General features: G+C 50.4%; 1 protein-coding gene and 1 long non-coding RNA gene across 4 annotated transcripts; one reads left to right on the top strand and one right to left on the bottom strand.

The window, feature by feature from the left end:
- Positions 1-109: 109 nt before the first annotated feature.
- TMEM185B (transmembrane protein 185B) lies at positions 110-8,706 on the bottom strand. Its single transcript, XM_077153530.1, has one exon. The coding sequence runs from the start codon at positions 8,474-8,476 to the stop codon at positions 7,424-7,426; it is 1,053 nt and encodes a 350-aa protein (XP_077009645.1). The 5' UTR covers positions 8,477-8,706; the 3' UTR covers positions 110-7,423.
- A 395-nt stretch (positions 8,707-9,101) lies between these two features.
- On the top strand, positions 9,102-16,625 carry LOC143677509 (uncharacterized). 3 transcript variants are annotated; one of them, XR_013172635.1, is made up of 3 exons: positions 9,102-11,617; positions 11,778-11,909; positions 13,203-16,625. It is a non-coding gene; the product is annotated as an uncharacterized LOC143677509 (long non-coding RNA). The 3 variants fall into 3 exon arrangements; XR_013172634.1 differs by having other exon boundaries at positions 9,102-11,909; positions 13,203-13,305; positions 14,100-16,625; XR_013172633.1 differs by having other exon boundaries at positions 9,102-11,909; positions 13,203-14,266; positions 14,519-16,625.
- Positions 16,626-20,051: the final 3,426 nt, after the last annotated feature.

Below are 20,051 nucleotides of genomic sequence, written 5' to 3'. Positions count from 1 at the left end.
CAGTATTGTACAAAGTATTAAGCATGTGTTTTTATATATACTGAAATGGACATGATGACTTGGTTTTTTTTAAAGATGTTTTTATTGAAAAATCTTGATACATATACAGTCCATATATAGTGTATGAAAAATACCTCACAGTTTCATCACATATTTGTGTGTTATCACCATGATCACTGTTTGAATATTTGCATCACTTCAGAAAAAGAAATAAAAAACAAAGAGAAAAAACTTTTAAATACCTTACTCCTTAGCCCTCCCTCTCATTGGCTGCTAATATTTTTATCTACACAGTATATATTTCCCCTTATTCCCCTATTGTTTATTTATTTTTATCCATATTTTTCTACTCATCTGTCTATGTCCTAGATAAAAAGAACATCAGACACAGATTTTCACAATCACAAAGTCACATTGTAAAAGCTTTATCATTGCACAATTTTCTTCAAGAAGCATGGCTACTGGAATACAGATCAATAATTTCACATACTTCCCTCCAGCCACTCCAAAATATGATAAGCTAAAAAGGGATAGCTATATAATGCATAAGAATAACATTCAGGATGGCCTTTGGACTCTGAAATCCTGCAGCCACTGAAATGCTATTTTGTCTCATTTCTCTCTTATTCCTTTTGGTTAACAAGCTTTCTCAATTCCATGATGCTGGATCCCAGAGAATCCCAGGAGTTCTGTCCCACATTGCCAGGGAGGTTTATGCACATGGGAGTCATGTCTCACATAGGGACTTGGGATTTTGGATAGTAAGGATGTTAATATTAAAGCCATGTTTATTAGACCATGGTATAAATGGCATCAATAAAAATTATGAAATAAAAAATGTATTGCTGAAGAATACTAAATATCATATGGTCTTAAGTGAATCAATCTTTTTAGTGGTGGAGATTCTTCCCTTTGACGTTGATGTCTACTGACAGATCAAGGGGTTGGTAGCTGAAGGTGGGGGTGACTGTGGCAATTTCTTAAAATAAGGCATCACTGAAGTTTGTCACATTGACTTTTCCTTTCATGAAAGATTCCTCTGTAGCATCAATGCTGTTTGATGTGCATTTTACCCACAGTAGTACTTCCTCCAAAATTGGGGTCAATCCTTGCAACACCTGCTGATGCTTGATAGAGTTGATAAACTAAATTCATGCCATATTCTACACTCTTTGTTGTCACTTCAACAATGTTCATGGCATCTTCACAAGGAATAGATTTCATTTCAAGAAACCACTTTATTTTGTTCTCCATAAAAAGCAACTCCCCCATCCATTACAAATGTACCCCCCCATCCATTACAACGTCTAAGTGCTACCACTATAAACACCCATGTACAAATCTCCATTTATGTCCCTGTTCTCAGTTTTTCCAAGTAAATACCTAATAACAGGGTTGCAGAGTAGAAGCCATGTGCCCATACCCTAGGGAAGGCAGGGAGCAGCGTGAGGTAGGGGGTGAGGAGAGGGCATGAGGTAGAAGCTTGTTGGTGTCACTTCACCCTGAGGCTGTTTGAGTGAGAAAAGACAAGGGCAAGCTGTGAGCCTGAGTTATGTCCCCAGGTGCTGCTGTGGCACACCCAGCCAGGCTGTGCATTGGGAGTAGCTCCCTATGAGTTCTAGAGAAGGGAGAACAAGGGGGCCACCTCAACTTTCAAATAGGTGGTGGTGACCTGGGCTTGGTGTGGGATAGAGAGAGGCAGGCACTGTTGCAACCCTTAGCACCTCCCCCCAGGGCAGCTGCTCCTAGAAGCAGGTGCTATCACAGTGGTCATTGCCTCCTCTGGGATGGCAGTGCCTGGTAGCTGTTCAGACTCAGGGTTGAGGTACTGGCCTTGCAGGAAGGGGGCAGCACAGCCACTAGAGCAGGGAAGGGCCTCCATGGACAGCAGCTCCAGTGTGGAAGACCCAGGGCACTGGTCATTGCAGGGTTTCCTACCTGATCTCAGCATCTAGGCTTTGTGTTTGCTCCTGGAGCTGTTTTGTCTTCTTTTAAAGCTAGTTGAATTTGCCTCCTCCTTTTCACTCGAACTCCATATCTAAACAGTGTCTTGGTTTCTAGAAACTAGAAAAACTTCTAGAAGTTAGCTTTCCAGTCAGACAACAGAGGAGCTTGGAGTCCTCAGACAAGGCCTGTGCCTCTGAAACTCTATACATGCCAACGAGGGAGGGGACATTGCTTTACATCTGCCACCTGCACCTGCAAACCCACCCTCCTGCCTGCTCCTCCCTGCTCTGTGCCCCAAGAACCAACCCATCTGTGGACACTGTGTGGTGCCCTCGAATCAGATCTCCAAGTCAATTTGGCTGTCCAGTAGCCCCAGTTGGCCCCCATGTCCCAGGTGGTAAACAGGTCCCAGGTGGACACACATCCTAGGTGAATATTCATGTCCCAAGTGGACATAGATTCCCAAGTCCACACTCACATCCCAGGTGGCACATATGCCCCAAGTGAGCATTCACGTCCCAGGTGGGCTCTTATGTCCCAGGTAAGCATTCATTTCCCATGTGGGCATACACACATGTTCCAGGTGGACACATGTCTCAAGTGGGCATGTAAGTCCCCCAGGTGGGCACACCCCTGCCAGACACTTACACGTGTCTCACTTGGGCATGCACATCCAAGGTGGGCACATATGTCCCTGGCAGACATGCATATGCTAAATGGCACACGTCTCCATCAGGCATATGTGCCCCTAAAGCCCACCATGTGGTTTTCCTGCAATCAGGTTAACACCTGTCTTTCTCTGTGAGGCGTGCCCTCTGTGTCCCCAGGCAGTCATATTTGTCCACCCCCGCTTAAAGTATTAAGTGGGGGCATCTGCTACTCCCCCTCCTCCAACCATCACAGGCACCCCAGAAGCACCTCAGTCTGGGGCATGCTAGGGGCAACACTCTGCCCTCCATGGACATTTAGGACATGCCTCCCCTCAGCGGTGCCACTGAAACCTGCAGGAGTGCAAATGTGTGCACAACTCCTGTTACACGCATCCAAATAGTTTAACAAGGATAGTAACTTTCATGAACCCGACACCATCATTATCTGTTAATGGCCTTGCATGGGTACCTGTTAGGACTAGAACTTAATAATCACATTTGACACATCACAGACATTTCAGCACTTTCCATTTACAGATGATGTTACTATTTAAAAAATTCAAATTTACATGGTAAATGTCACTAAACTTCAGCATCTATCACGAGTTCTTGTAAATAACATCACCCAGCATCGGGTTTCCTCAGTTTCTCTGTAGAGCTGTGGCTGATGGCATATTTAAGCTCTCGATGAGTGCATCTCAGAATCTGATCCTCCCAGGTTTTGTTCAAAACAAATAATTGATATTTCCTAGTGTTGGCAGCAGTGGCTTTATGCCATGAAGCATCATACATCTGGTCTGACTTAGAAGCTATTCTTCAGACCAGCTCAAAATGGTCTTCCCACCTGCTTTAAATATTACCTATGTGCAGCAGTCCACTCTCTCTGACAAAGCTATTCTCAAAAATAACTCAATCAATTTATATTTCTGGGTCTGCAGTTGGAGGTGGAGAGGCAGAAAGGGCACCTTTCATATCTGTGCCAAAATACCCATTTGAGCAGATCAGATTTAGAATCCTGGCCATTTTTCTATGAGTTCATGATATGTCAATGTTTGCACTTATTTTCAGTGTATCCAGTGCTCTAGAGACTAGGGGCAGCTCCTTTCAGATGACCACTTCCCCCACCAGCACGTGTGGCCTGGTGGAGGTGTGAGATGTGAGCTGGCTCTGTGCAGGGGCCCCCAACAAGTCCCTTGAGAAACAGAAGTCACAGCTTCTGGGGTTTCTGGTCCAACCCACCTCTTGATCCACTGCCTGACAATTCTCCAGGCTGTCTGCTGCTGTAGTCCTCATCTCCCTCCAGGGAGGTCTACCTGGTCCTCCTGCTGGGCTGCCAGGCTCAGCCTGCATTCCCACTTGAGGGCTGCTGGAAGCTGACCCATCTTTATCTCCCAGGTTTTTCAGAAGACCAGTGCATCACAGCCACCTGCTTATGGACACCTCAGTCCACCTGTGCTTTATCCTTTCTCCCCACAGGGGCAACCCTATGTCCCACCCCATGCCCCATTTGCACAGCACTGCCAACAGCCCTCTCACTTTGAGGATTTCCTGATTTGCCTCTTTTGGAAAATTCTTGCCTTGGTTTACCTGACAGTCCCCATAAGCACTCAGTGAGCCCAGAACCAGACTGATCAGCTGTCTGCCTTGCCTCAGTGCAGTATTAGACACCTCTCAGCATGCCCCTACTTTTAAATCCTATCATCTGTTATAACCCCACCTTCTCCTTTGATGCTTTCTCCACTCTTTAGGGGTATTTGGGCTGTGCCCATTCTAGCTTTTTTATGTTGGAAGGGTCTGCGGATAATACGGGGTAGGGGACTGGAACTAGTTGATGTAGAAAGGCTGGCCTTTCTGGGTTTCAGGACTTATCTGGTCTAGGAACCCATCTGGAGGTTGTAGATTTCTGCAAAGTAGTCATAGTGCATAGACCCTTTGTAGAATCTCAGATGGAGCCCTCGGTGTTCTTTACACCCTGTGATGTTTTAAACTTGTGGGCTAATGGTCCCCTGTGCCAGTTCTTGGCCGTGGGGTGCCCACCTCCTGATGCCGGCTGTGGCCATGGACTTGGATGGATGAGTAGACCTCACATGCGTCCCACTTCGGCAGAAGCTGGATTTGTTTGCAGGTTTGGCCTCTTGGGCTCCTGCTGTGAGCAGGGAATGCTGCTCCTTTGGCCAGGACCCAGAGTAAGCGGTGCATTGGGGGGCAAAGCTGGATAAAATCCATGGCCTGGAGAGGAGCCACCATAGCCAACTGATGCGTGGACCCGTGTGAAAATCTGTAGCTGTAAGCCACTCAGATCTGGGAGGTGGTTTTGCAACAAAAGCTGATAAGTACATCATCTCTCATGAGAAACTTGAATTACAGAATTTGACAGAGGCTAAATATTGTGGGTCACTGGTGGACTGTGTGGCCATCAGGTCCCCCATCACAGGGGAGGATGTATTCACTTCTCCAGGCCAAACAATGTTCTACAACCTGTGGCTCCCTCTGGTTTTTACCTCATGGCCTTGAGACAGGAAAGAGGTCTGAAGGGGCTGGCCCACTGCCAGAGGCTGGAGATTGCACTCCACGCTGGCTCTCCAACTCCAGAACTTCTTGGTGTTGAGAAGGGTTGGCTGGTTGTGGGGAGGGGGCCATCTGAGCAGGAAGGATTCTACCCGGGGTCTACAAGCCCCCAACCTGGAACTGTCACCAGGGCAGCTGGGGACTGCACTGCAGCCCCAAACCTGCCCCTCTGCTACCTGAACCTTCCCAAAGTGTGAGTCAAGTGGTTGGAATGTTTTTGGGGATTGGGAGACTGGAGGACTCCTGAAAACAAAGATGGGTCTGGATTCCAGCTGAGGGTCACCCTGAGACCCAGTCACATCCTTCGGCACCTCTTGTGTGACCCGCTCTGGGTAGGGTCCCTCCTAGTGCTCACCAGCTGTGCTGAGCTGTCTCACTGCCCTCTTACCTTTGATTCTAAGTTCAGGGTGTGCAGGGCCCACGTGGCATTGTTCTCCACTGCCCAGCCTCACGCCGGCTCACGGCAGTACTCAGGCGAGATCTGCTGAGTGAGGGCATGGACGTATGGATGAAATCATCCTAATGAAATGTCACGCCCACTGCTGTGGGCTGCTCCCCAAATCCTGACAGTGTGGGAGGCTATGGCTCATTCCTGGCTCTCTAAAGTGAGCTGGGGTGCCCTCTGGCTCTGGGTTGTTCCCAGGGCTGACTTTTGTACTGCCATTCTGTAGTTTATTGCAGCCCCGAATATTTTAACCTGTTCTAAATAGGGTGAAGCTAGTGAATTTAAGCCATTTTTTTCATTTTCATTCAAACTGAACAGGTCTGCCCCACAGTCAGGGCAAAGGGGGTATTCACTTAATTCACAAGGCTCTATCCCAATTTAGATAATTGTTTAAGTTGCTGATAATCCAAGTCACTTGCTCTTCCCTCTTCTCCCGAGTAATGTTATCACTACTTTTTTTGAGAAAGTCTTTATTTGGTCTCAGTCAGAACATTACTCTTGTAGGAGCTGGTTTCTGCCCTCCTGAGTCCCTGGTCTACCCCCAGGACCCAAAGAAACATTGTACTTATTTAAAAATAACCTGAACTGTTCTATTTTCTTATTGCTGACACATCAAAGAGTTTGGACCTTAAAATAATAACCCCATAGGGTTGACCGACTTTTTTTTGGCTAAGACTGCTCTCTCCAGTTTTCCAACAACAGGCACCACTTTATATCATGGCCAACTGATATTCTAAGGTTCTTAGAAACAGACAAACCACTTGTTGCTTGTTTTGGTTGTTCCTGAAGATATGTTACTACCACATGTGCAAAAAATTCAATGTGCTAAATAGCAGTGTCACTTAAAGCTTTGGTACCACACTGCGGCAAGGCCAGCCTGCCACCTGTTTCCAAAGGGCAGTGTCTCCCCCTCTACTGATGGGCACTAAAAAAGACCCTCAAACTGCAAGCCTAAAACACGTAATCCCTGAATGCTGAGATCCACAGGGTCTCCAATCCCTGTATTCTTGCCTGCAACTGCTAAGACCTCACACACTGGATACATATTAATGTTTAACCAATCTTTAAGGACATCTGCAATATACACATATCTTTACACAGAAGCTTAAAAAAATACTTTAACATAATACATTTTACTGCACAGAACTAGAATTCAATAAAATATATTACACTAAAATATTCATATAGATACTATATATATGCCTGGGTTCAACTTTCAGAACAGTGTATCTGTGGATATTAAGGACCAATACCAGTGAAAACTAAAGAAACAGTCCAAACACTAACAAGAACTATGAAGTTTATAAAACAAGTGGCTGGAGAGGGAATTCTTTATATTTGCTATTGCTTATGTCACAAAAGGAACAATCTGAAATACAATTTTAGACTAGTAGTGTATAAAAATACTTTTTTAAACAAAACAATACTTTTGATAGGTACATTAACCCTTAAAAAAATAAAACAGCTATGTAGTTATTCCTTCTGAAGACCTACTAAAACAATTCAACTTACCGCTCCCAGCTGGCTCTTTTAAGTGCTGACCTGGAAAGCGAGTTCTCTCATACATGTATATGTACAAACCACGCCTCCCCCAGCGATATATTAAAATAACCTCCAAAATCTACAGTGGTACTGATAAATCAAGTACAAGCATCAAACTCAAACAAGCATGAGATGAAGGTGTTCAGACCCCCATCTCCAGGTCCAGGTATGGGATGGACCATCAGAGAGGCAAAAGTAGGGTGGGTTTGGTATGTGCATGTGGACACATGTGGTTTCTATTCCGCTTATGGCCCTTCCCTCCAAGTGGGGTTTAGTCTGGCATATCAATATTTAACTTGGGAGGTGGGGGGACATATTTCCCAGGGCTCTGGGTTATCACTACCCTGGCTTTCTTCCCGAACATCAGGGCACTTTTAGGTGCTTCTGGAACTGATGTTTCGTCAGTATCTTCACTATCTTCATGATGCAGATCATACGAAATGTTCCCGTATTCTCTTAAAAATGGGAAAATTTCCAGCAGAAACTGGCAGAAGTCTCTGCGAATACCAAACCACCAATGATTGCCCCCCTTCCGCCTAAATGTCGTGGCCATGAGGGTTACCAGGGACAGCCAAAGGGGGACAAATATGGAAACGTAGGAGAAAGCGTTGTGGCCGTCCAATCTGTGCACCAGCAGAACCTCGAAGGTGAGGAGGGGCACGACAATTGTGATCCAGCTCACGGCCATGGTCACGTGCGTTCTTCGCTGCTCCCCGACCACGTCCAGGGACCGCAGGAACAGGAGGGACCAGACGATGTAGTAGAGGACAACCAGACAGAGGAAAGACATGAGGACCCACAGGGGCACAAACACCACCAGCCACGGCCAGTGGATAATCCTGTCCAGCCGGAGGGCCAGGAAGATGAACTGCAGGATGTTGACGGAGCACAGGATCTCCAGCTCCAGCGACCGGTCGTGCCGGAAGCCCCAGACGCAGGCGGCCACGGACACGGGGGACACGAAGAAGAGCGGCATGAAGACCAGCAGCCAGAAGTGGGTGCCCCTCTCCACCCGGTCGCAGACCAGGACCTCGAACATGAGCAGCAGCAGGTGGATGCCCACAGCGATCAACATGGCCTTGAACTCCACGCAGGTCTCGCCCTCGGCGCGGTAGCGGGGGTTGCGGGCCCAGACGCCCGCACCCACCGAGGCGCCCGCGATGACCATGAGCTTCCACAGCCAGATGGGGGTGAAGACCGCCCAGTAACTCCACTGGATGACGCCGTCCAGGCGGAGGGGGAGCAGCACCGAGAAGAGCAGCAGGCAGGCGTAGATAAGGAACTTACTCGGGTTGAAGTCCTGGAAGAGGCCCCGGGGGTTCATGGCGGAGGCCGCCTTCTCCTCGTCCCCGTTCCGCTCGACGGGTGCTCGCGGCCGGGCAACTCGGAACCTCCCACCCGCGGTCCCGACTGGCCGGAGCACGTGGGCACGCAGCCACGTGGGTGGCCGGAAGCGCGGTGGGCGGGGCGTGCGGGCCCGAGCTCTCCCCGCCCGCGTCAGGAGGGAATGGGGGGCGGGGAGAACCCGCCACAGTCCACAGCGCAGCCGCTAGGGTCCGGGCCTCCCGCCCTGCTCCGTACGCGCCCGGGAAGCACCTAGTGCGGGCGGCGCCATGAGGGTCGGGGGTCGGACGGCCCCGGTCCGGGTCCTGGCGCGTCACCGATTGCCCGGCCGGCCCGTTGGCAGGGAGCGGGCCGTGACCTGGCGCGAAAGCTTCCTGGCGACGCGGGGTACAGGGAGGAGGGCGTGAGCTCACGTCCTCCGGGCCCGGCGGGGGCGGGGCCCGGGGCGGGGCGGGGTCTCCAGCCGGTGCCCTCCCCGCGCGGGACGCGGGCCGGGCTCTCCCGGAAGCGGCCTCTCCCGGAAGCGGCCAGGGGCGCGGCGCCCGCGGTGAGGCTGCAGCGCGGGGCGCGGCGGAGCGAGTGGGGGTTGCAAACGGCGGGGACACGAGTGCGGGAGCCGGAGAGGCCGCGAGCGTAGGCGGGTGGCCGGAGAGAGTGAGGCGTAGTGGGCCAGGGAGTGGGCATCCGTAATTGGGAATGCCGTGGGCGGGCGTGCCTCTGTGAGGAGCGCCTGTGGTAGCACGGGTGTGGGTGCGTGAGAAAGAGCGAGAGAAAGACAGAGGGTGTGTCCCCGGATCCAGTGAGGGGTCGAGGAGGGGAGCCAGTGTGTGCGCTCAGTGCTGGGGGTGGGGTGGGGGCTTCTGGCTGGAACACGTGGGCTGATTACTCCTAGGGTAGGTCTCCGCCTGGCCAGCAACCGACGATTCCTAGGCTGTGTGGGAACGGGCTGGGGCAGAGCGCCTGGGCGGCAGCAGTGGCTTTAGACTGCCCCTTTCACCCCGCAGTGGAAGAGAGGGCCCCCAAGACAAAATCCCGGGAAGCAGAAGAGGGGGTCCTTTCCGCTCCAGGTTTCCTCTCGGAAAATAGCAGAATCGGGACTTGCAGTCGAGGCTGCCGACCACACTCCCTGATTCTCTGTCTGATTTGTTTGGCCCCGCTCCTATCTGATTCCCACAGAACTGCGCTGGGGAAGAGAGCACTGGACTCAGAGGCCAAGAACTTGGGATTCTAGACCAGGTCTTGCCTCTCACTAGCTGGGAGACCTTGGCAAATTCAATCCCTTCTCTCTGGGCCTCATTTTCCCAGCCTGTTAAGTTGGGGCGCTGGCCTGCGTGATCTCCAAGGGTTTGCAGCCTGGCAGTGAGTCTGTGAGATGGATCCTCTCTCTGTGGCTAGCTGGCCCGGCCCAGAGGCTCCCTTCCTCTCCCCTCCACATCCCTGGTTGCTTGTCCTGGCTGCCTTTTGGCCTCACAGGCGTGTATAGCCTGGCCTCCGTGGCAGGGGGGCAGGATGCTGACGCACAGCTAGTGGGCTCTGAGGCAGGGGTCATCAGAGGAACATGTCCGGGTCAGGGCCACCGTGGACTAACAAGGAAGAAATAAATCCTGTGCCTGTCAAGGGGCCCTCCTTCCCAGGCCCTGCTCTGGCCCATCTGGAGGGAAGTGGGGCCATGGTCTGGACCCAGGGGCCAGCTTTCCCAGACATGTTGGCGTCTCCAGGATGTCAGGCAGTGTACTGGGGATGGGTGGATGATGGGCAGTCCCAGCCCTCAAAGATCTCCCCTTCCCTACACCCACTTCCACCTCAGCCAGAAGCAGCCAGGTGGCTGTGGGGAGGGCCTCCAGCTGAACGGGCCTTGCCAGGCTCCAGGGCTCAGCCATGCTCCCTGATTTCATAGATATCCCCTGTTTTTGTGCAGCCCCTCAGGAGTCACTAACCCCTCTCTACCCCTTAGCTAACTGGGGCTCCAGCCTTTCTCCCTCACCACCCCTGCTGGAGTCACTCTAATTTGTTTCACATCTTGGGCTTTCTTGTACTATTTCTTTTCAAGAAAAGATGTGTCAGCATAAACAAAATTGAAAACCCCCGAAGCAGTCCAACTTTCTCTTAATCTTGAAAATGGACAAATAAAAGCATGTCGGATTGTTTTGAGGACTGGATGAAGCAATACATGGAGAACACTTTGCGTTTAAAGAAACATGAACTCCATTTTACTACCCCGAAGACAGTTACACGTAGGGAGGGGAGGGGCCTGCCGGCAGCACCCCAAGGTTAGCCCAGCCATAAATCCTCCTGGCCCCGCCCTGGGAGCCAGGTGGTACTTCTGCTGCCAGCTTTGCGGCAAAGACAGGAGTTGGGAGCTTGTTTTCCCATTTGTGGAGTGCCCCATTTAAGGCAGGAGGGTGGCCTCGAGGTAGCGTGTTGTGTCACTGTGATCCCTGGCTGCCTTCGTGGCCCGGCTCCCGAGGGAGGCTCCCGAGGGAGCTCCAGGTGTGTGCTAAAGTCACAGAGCAGGATGTCACTGCTGTCCCCTCAGGTGGCTTTCCTGGTCCCAGGCTTAGCCTGCTAGTTCTGTGCCTCGGATACTCTTTTGCTATTCTGCCTGACGTGGTCATTCTCTGGGGGGCCTGCCCTTGTCTTTTTATTTTTTAAGCTAACATGAATTGTTTGCTATGTGTCAGGTGCTGGATGACCCACTGCCTATGAGGCAGGTATGCAACCAAAGTGTAAACTTGTCCATTGACAGAGGACGGTAGGTGGGTGCTCGAGCTTGGCAGTGCGGGCCAGCCTTTTCCCTGAGGGTGCATGGGGATTTGGAGAGCGCCAACCCAGAAGGCAGGGGTTGGCACGGGCTGAGAGTCACTATCCTGAAGGTCTGGGAGACTTTGCCCTAAGTGACTTTACTCATGTCAGTTCTTCTCAAGGAAGCCTTGAGAAGCACCTGTGGGGCCCACCTGCTGGCCAGCTCCCTCTGTGGTGGTTTCTGTGCCAGCCCTGCCAATCTGCTGCCATCTCCTGTGTGTGTTATGGCCCTGCTAATCTCTCTTCGGGGGTGACCCACCCCCCACGAAGCCTCTCTTTCCTTCCTGGACCTCCGAGGCCCTGGGAAACCTCATAGCAGGTGTTTGAAAACTGGTGATTGGATGAGTGAGTAAATGAGTGAATGCCACCCTACTCATGACTCGATGCTCCTGTTCCGGATTGACCCTTTCCCTTCTTCTCTGGCTGTTGTGGGTGGGGTGGGACCAGCAGCCACATCTATGGCCTCTCACCTGCAGCAGCTGTGGCTCCCGGCTGCCCTCTTCCCTGCTGGCCTGGTCTCTCTGCAGGAGGCTCATGGATTAGTCTTCCGTGACTGCCACAAGCTGAGCAGCTTAAACCAACACCTGCTTATTATACCTCAGTTTTTGCAGGTGAGATGTCTGCCTGGCATGGCTTAGGGCTTCTCTGCTTGAATCTCTGAGGCCAAAATCAAGGTGTTTATGGGGGGCCACAGTCTTTCTGGTGGCTCTGGCAGTGGCTGCTTCCAGGTTCATTCAGGTTGTTGGCAAAATTCAGTCCGTGTGATTGTAGTCCCCGTTTCCTTGCTTACTGTCAGCTGGGAGCCATTCTCAGCTACCTACATCCCCTGGCTCATGGCCCCTTTCAAGCTGCCAGCAGCAGGTTGTGTCCTCATGCTTCAAATTTCTGACCAACCATCTGCCTTCCTCTTATACTGTTAAGGGCTCATCTGATTACAGTAGGACAACCCAGATAATCCAGGGTAATTTCAATTCCAACTCCAAAGCCTCTTCACAGTAGTACCTAGATTAGTGTTTGAGTGAATAACCAGGGGACTGGCATCTTAGAACCATCTATAGAGTTCTACTCACTCTCAGTGGTCAGACCCAACTCGGCTCTTCTGCCTCCAGCGAGGGCACGTGCTGCCCCTTGAAGCCACTGTTCAGGGAGAGGGTGGACTTCCTTTCCTGGGCCCCTCCCTGTGCAGACCAGTGTGACAGTGCTGGGTTGTTGGTCACCCCTGGGCATTCTCCCAGTCACACCGGGCCCATTCCCCTGAGCATCAGAAGCCTGCGTTTTGCTGACTGTCCTCCCGTGTGGGTGGCTGGGGACAGGAGGATGACCTGTATAGGAAGCCCGGGGAGGTTTCCTCTTCAGACTGATAAGTGACTTTGCTCACTTCAGCTCTTCTCCAGGAAGCTTCGATTGTTCCTCCCACTACCCTTTGGCCCCCAGGTCCCAGCCAGACCTGCCTCTCCACCCACAATAGCCTTCTCCTCTCTCCCAGCTCCTCACCCTCAACTCATGCACCTGCACACACACCTCCCCCATGTGACAGCATGCCAGGGAGCTTGGAGTCCAGAATCCCGAGGCAGGTGAGGATTCTGGCACTGCTATCTGCAAGCTCTGTGACCTTGGCAACTAACAGCCTCGGTACGCTCATCTGGGAAATGGAAATGCCCTCCATTTACCCCAAGTGTGAGGGTAAAGTGAAACAATATGTGAAACCCGCCAAATGCGCTAACATTTTCTTGTGTCAGTGGTGCCTGTGTCCCCTCCTTGGGAAGCCTCCCCTGTCTGCTGCGAGGTCCCAGGTATCCCACCCAGGACACCCTAGGCCTCTGTTTGCTGCCCCCACCCCCACCCCGCCCCGCTCCCTCAGCACACACGAGGTTGCAAGCCGCCTTCTCTCTCTGTACCTGCAGCTTCTATCACAGGACCTGGACCCGAGTATCCAGGACTGAGCAGGTGGGCAGGAAGGTAGGAGCTGACGGTAGCATCTTCTCCCTGTGCTGAGCACACAGCAAGGTCAGCTTCCTGAGACAAAACTGCTTATCTGAGGCTAATGGGTCTCAGTTTGCAGGATGGTGTCACGGGGGCATGGGTGAAGATTTCAGGGCACACAGGACCCTAGTGCTTTGGCCTGGGCTCAGAATCTCAGAGCACTGTGTCCTTTGGTAGGCCGAGGTGAAAAAGGCATTAAGCTCATTTCACAGATGAGAAATCCAAGGCCAGGACCACGACCATCATTCTTGGCTAAACCTGCAGCTGCAGACTTTCCTCCAGCCCTGCTGATGGCCAGCAGATATCCCCTCCCTGCCTGCTCTCAGTCTGGCGGAGAAGGGCTCCCCAGATAGCCAGAGTCGCCGTGGGCCCCTTGAGACTTGGGTTGATGTTTTGTAGCTCCCAGCCCGTGGTGCATTCGTCTCTTAATTTATGGATCAAACATCTGCCCACTGGGCAGGCTTGAACAGAGTGCAGTGGTGAACTTTCCCCCTGGCTTCTCCCAGGCTGGCTTCTTCAGGGGGCTCCTGGACCATCCTGTCTAAAATCATCCCCCTCCCTCGGCACAGTCCCCTGTTCTATTTTTCCTCTTTCCGCATTCGGTTTAGAAAATCTGGAAAGTGCCGACTTGTTTAAAGGAGAAAAAAAACCAATAACCCCAATCTCACCACTTACAGAAAGCCACTGGTAAAATTTTAGTGGATTTTATTAGAAGTGCTAAGGTTTTCCCTGCAAAGAGAGGTCATTTTCCACATACCCTTTTATTCTGCTCTTTGGCTTGACATCAGTGCTAAGACTTGTGTATTTTCACATTTTAGCCTCTCCGAACATTGCATTGTACAATTGAAGTACATTTCACAGGCACTGTGAACCTGTGTTGAAATCCGGCTCTTGCAGAGAGGATCTGGGTTTGCTGCTGCCAGGCATTGGGGGCACTGCCAACTTGAGATGACACTAAATTAAATTTAAATTAAATTCAGTTCAGGTATCTGCTTGAAGTGTTTCAGACACAAACCTGTGTGCATGCTGGCTTGTTTGTATTCTGATGGATAATTTCTTTCCCTCCCTCCACCCAGGGCATGGTTGAGCTTGAATGTTCCCGCATTGCCTCTTTCAGCCTGGCAGGGCTATTTGTCATTACCCCGTATGGCAAAGGGAGAGAGACCTTTAGCATCCCAGCCTTATTTAGATGCTGCTGTTAGAAACCTCATCCTCAGCAATTTTTTTTTCTTGGTAGGTCATGAAATGGCATGAAATTCTGGGTGTCTCCAAGTCAACGGTATTTTAAATGTGAAATACGGTAAATAAAAACTGTTTTCAGATTCTCATAAACACATCGTGAGAGTTTTCTTAGTGGCAACCCAATCTTATGTCACACAGCTGACCAGCCCTTTACTCACCCGTTCCCTTCTTGGGCACTCAGGTGACTTCTGGTCTTTTCTAGAATGAGGAGCACTGTGGATTCTACTACCTTCAGCTTCATTTGGTGGTGCAGATGATTTCTTTAGGGGGGGTTCCCGGAAATAGAGTTGCCAGGTTAAAGGAACATGTATCAGAAAGAACCTGGGTCCCTAAAGCCTGACTTAGGAGGCTGACTTTTCTTTCTTTTTACTGTTGTTTTTGCAGAAATGCAGTGACTGCCAGTGCAAATTGGGGGTGTAAATCTGCCCCTCCTGACAGCAGCTGGCTTGTAAATCTCTACAGGGGTGAAAAACTAAAGTGAACGCAGCAGAGAGGCTGAAAGCAGAGGTAGGATCAGGCTTAGGAACTATACTAGGTTAAAAGTCAACTTTAAAGTTAGGAAAGGTTCTGGCGCATTTGTGAGTATGCATGTGTGCATTTGGGTAACCAGCGACTTTCTTGGGTGTCAGATCACAATAACTTCCAAATATGAAGGCAATAAACTGAACACAGGGATCATTAAACTTGAGGCATCCAAATATAGTTAAATATGATTAGTTAAAACTAACGTGTTTTGGGGGGGCGGGGGTGTGTGTGTGCTGGTGGGATGCTTCCTGAATTATGGTATATTGTTAAACAAATGGTAGGCAATTCAAGTATCAACTTTTGTATTTATATGGGCAACGCTAAAATATTTAAAACAGTTCTCATGCATTCTTCCCCACATTTGTTTGCATTATTAATTGACTCAGCAAAAGATTTGTCCATGAACAAAGGTAGTCTCCAGGCATGCTCTCACCTGGATTTGTCATAAATTCCCAGTCAGCCTGTCACAGATGAATGATGTCTTTACTGGGGCAGAAACAGGCATCTGTAAACTTTAAATCCTAATTTCATTTGGGTTTGCCTTTCATTCTAACATTAACTGGTGCCAAAGAGCAAAACATAATAAACACGCAAACAAAGAGCCAGCTGTAGAGCTACCAGGTGACTAGGGCGGGCTCTTGCCTCTGGGGCTGTCCATCTAGTCATGCAGGACTGACAGCGGCCGTGGGAGCTCGGCACCCCCCTACATCAAAGCTTCAGGGGTTCTCGTTTCTCAGGACAAAATCTCTGGCTGACCACCTCGGCCCACTCTCTGATCTTCTCTGGGCTCCTATTGCCACACTAGCTCCTTTTTGTCTTTCAAGCCCCCAGACTTCAATTTGTGCATCTGGATGGGCGTTTTGATGGGGAGCTGTAACTAAGAGAGCTTGGGCCTACACATGTGCTTAAAACCTTTTGCTCATCACTCAGTCATTATATCCAAACCGTCTGCTGGGACCTGAGCTGGGCTCAGCCCTGGGAAGGGAAGTAGTGGTTCCTGCTGCAAGGACTGAGTACTACATTGTATATCAAAACTCACCAACATGAAACATTGAAAAACCCTGAAAGAGCCAAAGAGTGAACCAGAGGTCATTGGGGCTGAATAAGATTGAAAGTCAACTGAAAATGAACATTGAAAATAAACAATGGGGTGAGGTTGGGGCTGGCTAGGTGATCAGAGGAGAAAGCTGTGCTATTGGCAGTGACAGAACTCTAAACTAGACCAATGTGGAGAGGGTCCTCCTAGTGTATTTAAGCATGAGCTAAAGAGGGAATCACCTGGATTCAAATCCCAGCTGTATCGTGTAACCAGCTGTGTGTCCTTGAGCAAATGACTCAGCCTCTCTGAGCCTTGGTTTTCTTCATCTGTAAAGTGAAGATAATATCTGCTTCACAGGATAGAGGTGAGGCTTAAATGAGATGATGAAGGTACATAGGGTCTGGCACATTTAGATGCTCAGCATAGGAACACACTTTCTTACACACACACACACACCCTGCTAGAGAGAATGCCTGGTAGGGAAGTGGGTCTGCCCTCAGATTTACATTAGAGTTAGGTGGGGTGCACACACACACACACACACACAAACACACACACACACACCCTGCTAGAGTAGATTTACATTAGAGTTAGGTGGGGTGCGCACACACACACACACACACACACACACACACACACACCCTGCTAGAGAGAATGCCTGGTAGGGAAGTGGGTCTGCCCTCAGATTTACATTAGAGTTAGGTGGGGTATAACTAAACGAGAACTTAGATCAATAACTCAGGTGGCTGGCTCCTAGCTGACTTCCCCACCCTCTGGACAGTTCTGCTTTAGGAATTAGGGGGGCAGGGGTGGGGCAGGGGTCTCCAACGTAGCAACAGGGCAGATTCCTGGGCTTCAACCCCGACCTGCCACGTGTGTATCCTTGGGGGTGGGGCCCAGAACCCAATTGTTTTGAAAGCTCCCCAGATGATTCCAGTGTGCGGCCAGATTTTAGAACCTCTCAACCAGATGACCCCAGCAACGCCGTTTTTAGCCACCCCCCCATCATACACCGCCTGCATCGGGGACCCTGGGCATCAGCCTGTCTGATACACAGCTCACCTGCTTTCATCAGAGATAGGAAAACCTTTCTGGCATGGGCTCACACCGTTAAGCCATAAGCGGAGACCAGGAGGTCTAGAAATAAATCTCTAGCAACTGCCCGGAGGTGGTCTGGGAGGAGGGGAAACAGCCAACCTCAGAGCCTGCGATGCTTCCTTAGCAATATCAGCTGAATCTACGCTGAAAATAAAGTCCATGAGGCTGAAGATATGTTATAGAATTAAAACTCTGACCAGCAATTCCTCCTTTTGTGGCAGCTTCCTACCTAAGAAAGAAAATGATATTCCACAGAGTTCCTCCTGGTCTTTCTATTTTATTTTTCCTCCCACAAAAACACAGAAATTATGTAGCATCACTGAGGTTCTTTCCAAATTGCCCAAAACAGCCATAAACCTCCCAGCTTACTTAGGGAGGCTTTTGGGTGGTGAATTGCTGTTCCCTTAATGAATTCCTATTGCAAATCCACTTTACTAGTTTCTTCCCTGCAAAGACTGGCAATTTCTCACGCTCCTAGTGTTCTCACCAAGCAGAGAGGTGGAGGAAAGAGGTTCTACTTTACAGTTTCTAAGGGGGCGATTAAAAAAGAAACTCAGTGAAAATGGAAGTGGTTTATGGCTCTTAGTAACAGGACAACAGATGCGTCAGCAAGAGGGAAAGTGGTAGATTATACGCTTGGGGTGTGGAGAGGTAGGAACGTCTAGAAAAAAAATTTTTTTAATTAACAACAAAACAGGAACACATTTAGAGGTAAATAGATGACCCAGTTTTCCCTTTGGGGCTGGGAGGGGCTCTGGAAGGGAGGCAAGAAAACCATTTTCACTGTTCCGTGCAGTAATGCTGTGGTGATGGGGAGTGCGAAGGGTGGCCGCTGACGCAGTGTGGCGTTATCTGCCAGCGTCTGTGTTTTTTGAGAATTCTTCCTTTATTGACTAAAAATCTTTGTCTCAAGCCAAAGCCCGACTCTGAATACAAGGAATGATCCTGAAGAGATATAGGCACACCTGTGTGCATGGTGGCATTTTCACAATTGACAAAAGATGGAAGTGACCTAAGTGTCCTTTGGCCAATGCATGGACACAGAATGTGGTCTGTACACATGATGGAATATGACACAGCCATAAAAACGGGTGAAGTCCTGATACACATGACAACGTGAGTGAAGTTTGAGGACAGCATGTTGAGTGAAATAGGCCAGCAGGCACCGCACAATGGAGGAAGCTGGCTCCAAGGGGTCAGTGCCCCAGGCAGGGTGGTAGGGCCAGGCGTGGAGCCCAGTCTCCCAGTACCCCACCGCCCCATCTCCACTGCAGTGCCAGGGAGGAAATGTGCAGGACCATGTCATCTTGGACATACAGATTAGGAAAAATCCCTGGAGGGTTGCTGTCAGGTGGCAGGTGAGAAGTTCTTTCTATAGAATTATTTCCTAAGTAACCAATTTCTGACCATATTGACCAAGGATGAATATAGAGGTGAGTGTGCAAAAACTCCCCTTTCTGGTGTAATAAGTTAGGATGTGGTTGGCAGTGCGGGAGCAGTAGGGTTTTGCAAAAGCCCCAGGGACTTGAAGTCCAGAGGGTCTTTGGCCCACACCTGGAGCATGAGGTGCTCCCTTGCCCACAGTTCACAGCCACCAGGGGCTGCAAGTTGGTGGGTGACCAGCAGGCCAACAGGGAGGGGTGGGTGTCCAGCTTTCGAGCAGTTGGATTTAATCCTTTTTTTTGGGTCTCGGGTTCTGTCGTGGTTACCGCAATCTAACCAGCAGATTCTGCTTCGGTCCCACGACTGAGGGTCTATATGGGCCACTCTCTTGTCTTAATCACTCATGATAAGAGCCTGGGTTTCTTTCGTTTCCTTCATCCCCAGGCTCTGGGTTCTCAGTCTGTTTGCAGGGTCGGGTTGTGACTCAAAGCTCCGGCTCTCTGCAGGCTGGCCCTGGTGCGAATCCCACCTCTGCTGCTTTCTGGCCCCAGGATCTTAGGCAGATTTGCGCCTCAGTCTCCCCAGACTGGGCTGTGGAGTGACAGTCACACCCACATTACAGGGAGGTCACTGTGCACCGACTGAGCCGAGGCCCCTGGAGGGTCTGAGCAGTGCAGGCGGGTGAGCCTTCCACAACTGTTAGCCACTCTTCTGCTGGAAAGGGCCAGACTCCTCCAGCTGTCCTGCTGCCATTGTCACCCACGGGTTCCCTTCCACAGGGTCTGGCTGGCTGCCGGCATCGCTGGCTAACCCTTTAACCCACTGGAACCATTTCTCTCCTGGATTAGAAAGAGATCTCCAAAAGCTGCCCTCTAACCTCTGTCAACAGCAGCATTTTGTGTGGAGCTTTGGAGAAGGCAGTGTGATTTTATCGCCTTTTGGTGGAAAAAGTCATGTACCATTTGGGTCTGTGTTGCAGGCCAACTCCCCATTGTACAGCACTGTGGTACCGCCATGGGGGAGGGGGCATTTACACAGGGACTCATCTCTAGGTGGCCTCTGGAGGATGGGAGCCAGAGGTGAGGGTGGTGACCTAGCGTGACCAGATCCCCCACCCCTAAAATGAGACTCTAGCGTGTGTCCACCCATTTGGGTGGGTCTTGATTAGTTTCTGAAGTCCTATAAAAGAGGAAACATTTTGGAGAATGAGAGATTCAGAGAGAGCAGAGGAGAACACATAGCCATGGGAAGCAGGGAGCCCACAAGCCAGTGACCTTTGGAGATGAAGAAGGAAAATGCCTCCCGGGGAGCTTCATGAAACCAGAAGCCAGGAGAGAAAGCTAGCAGATGATGCTGTGTTTGCCACACGCCTTTCCAGATGAGAAAGAAACCCTGACTGTGTTCGCCATGTGCCTTTTTACTTGAGAGAGAAACCCTGAACTTCATTGACCTTCTTGAACCAAGGTATCTTTTCCTGGATACC

Source organism: Tamandua tetradactyla, chromosome 3 (genome assembly GCF_023851605.1).
Source record: "Tamandua tetradactyla isolate mTamTet1 chromosome 3, mTamTet1.pri, whole genome shotgun sequence".
In the NCBI taxonomy this organism is placed as follows: domain Eukaryota; kingdom Metazoa; phylum Chordata; class Mammalia; order Pilosa; family Myrmecophagidae; genus Tamandua; species Tamandua tetradactyla.
Note: the sequence above shows the minus strand (reverse complement) of the source record. Positions and strands in the feature narration are given on the sequence as shown.

Bases quoted from the DNA above. Each gene is read 5' to 3' on its own strand.
- TMEM185B (XM_077153530.1), bottom strand. From the start codon at position 8,476: ATGAACCCCCGGGGCCTCTTCCAGGACTTCAACCCGAGTAAGTTCCTT.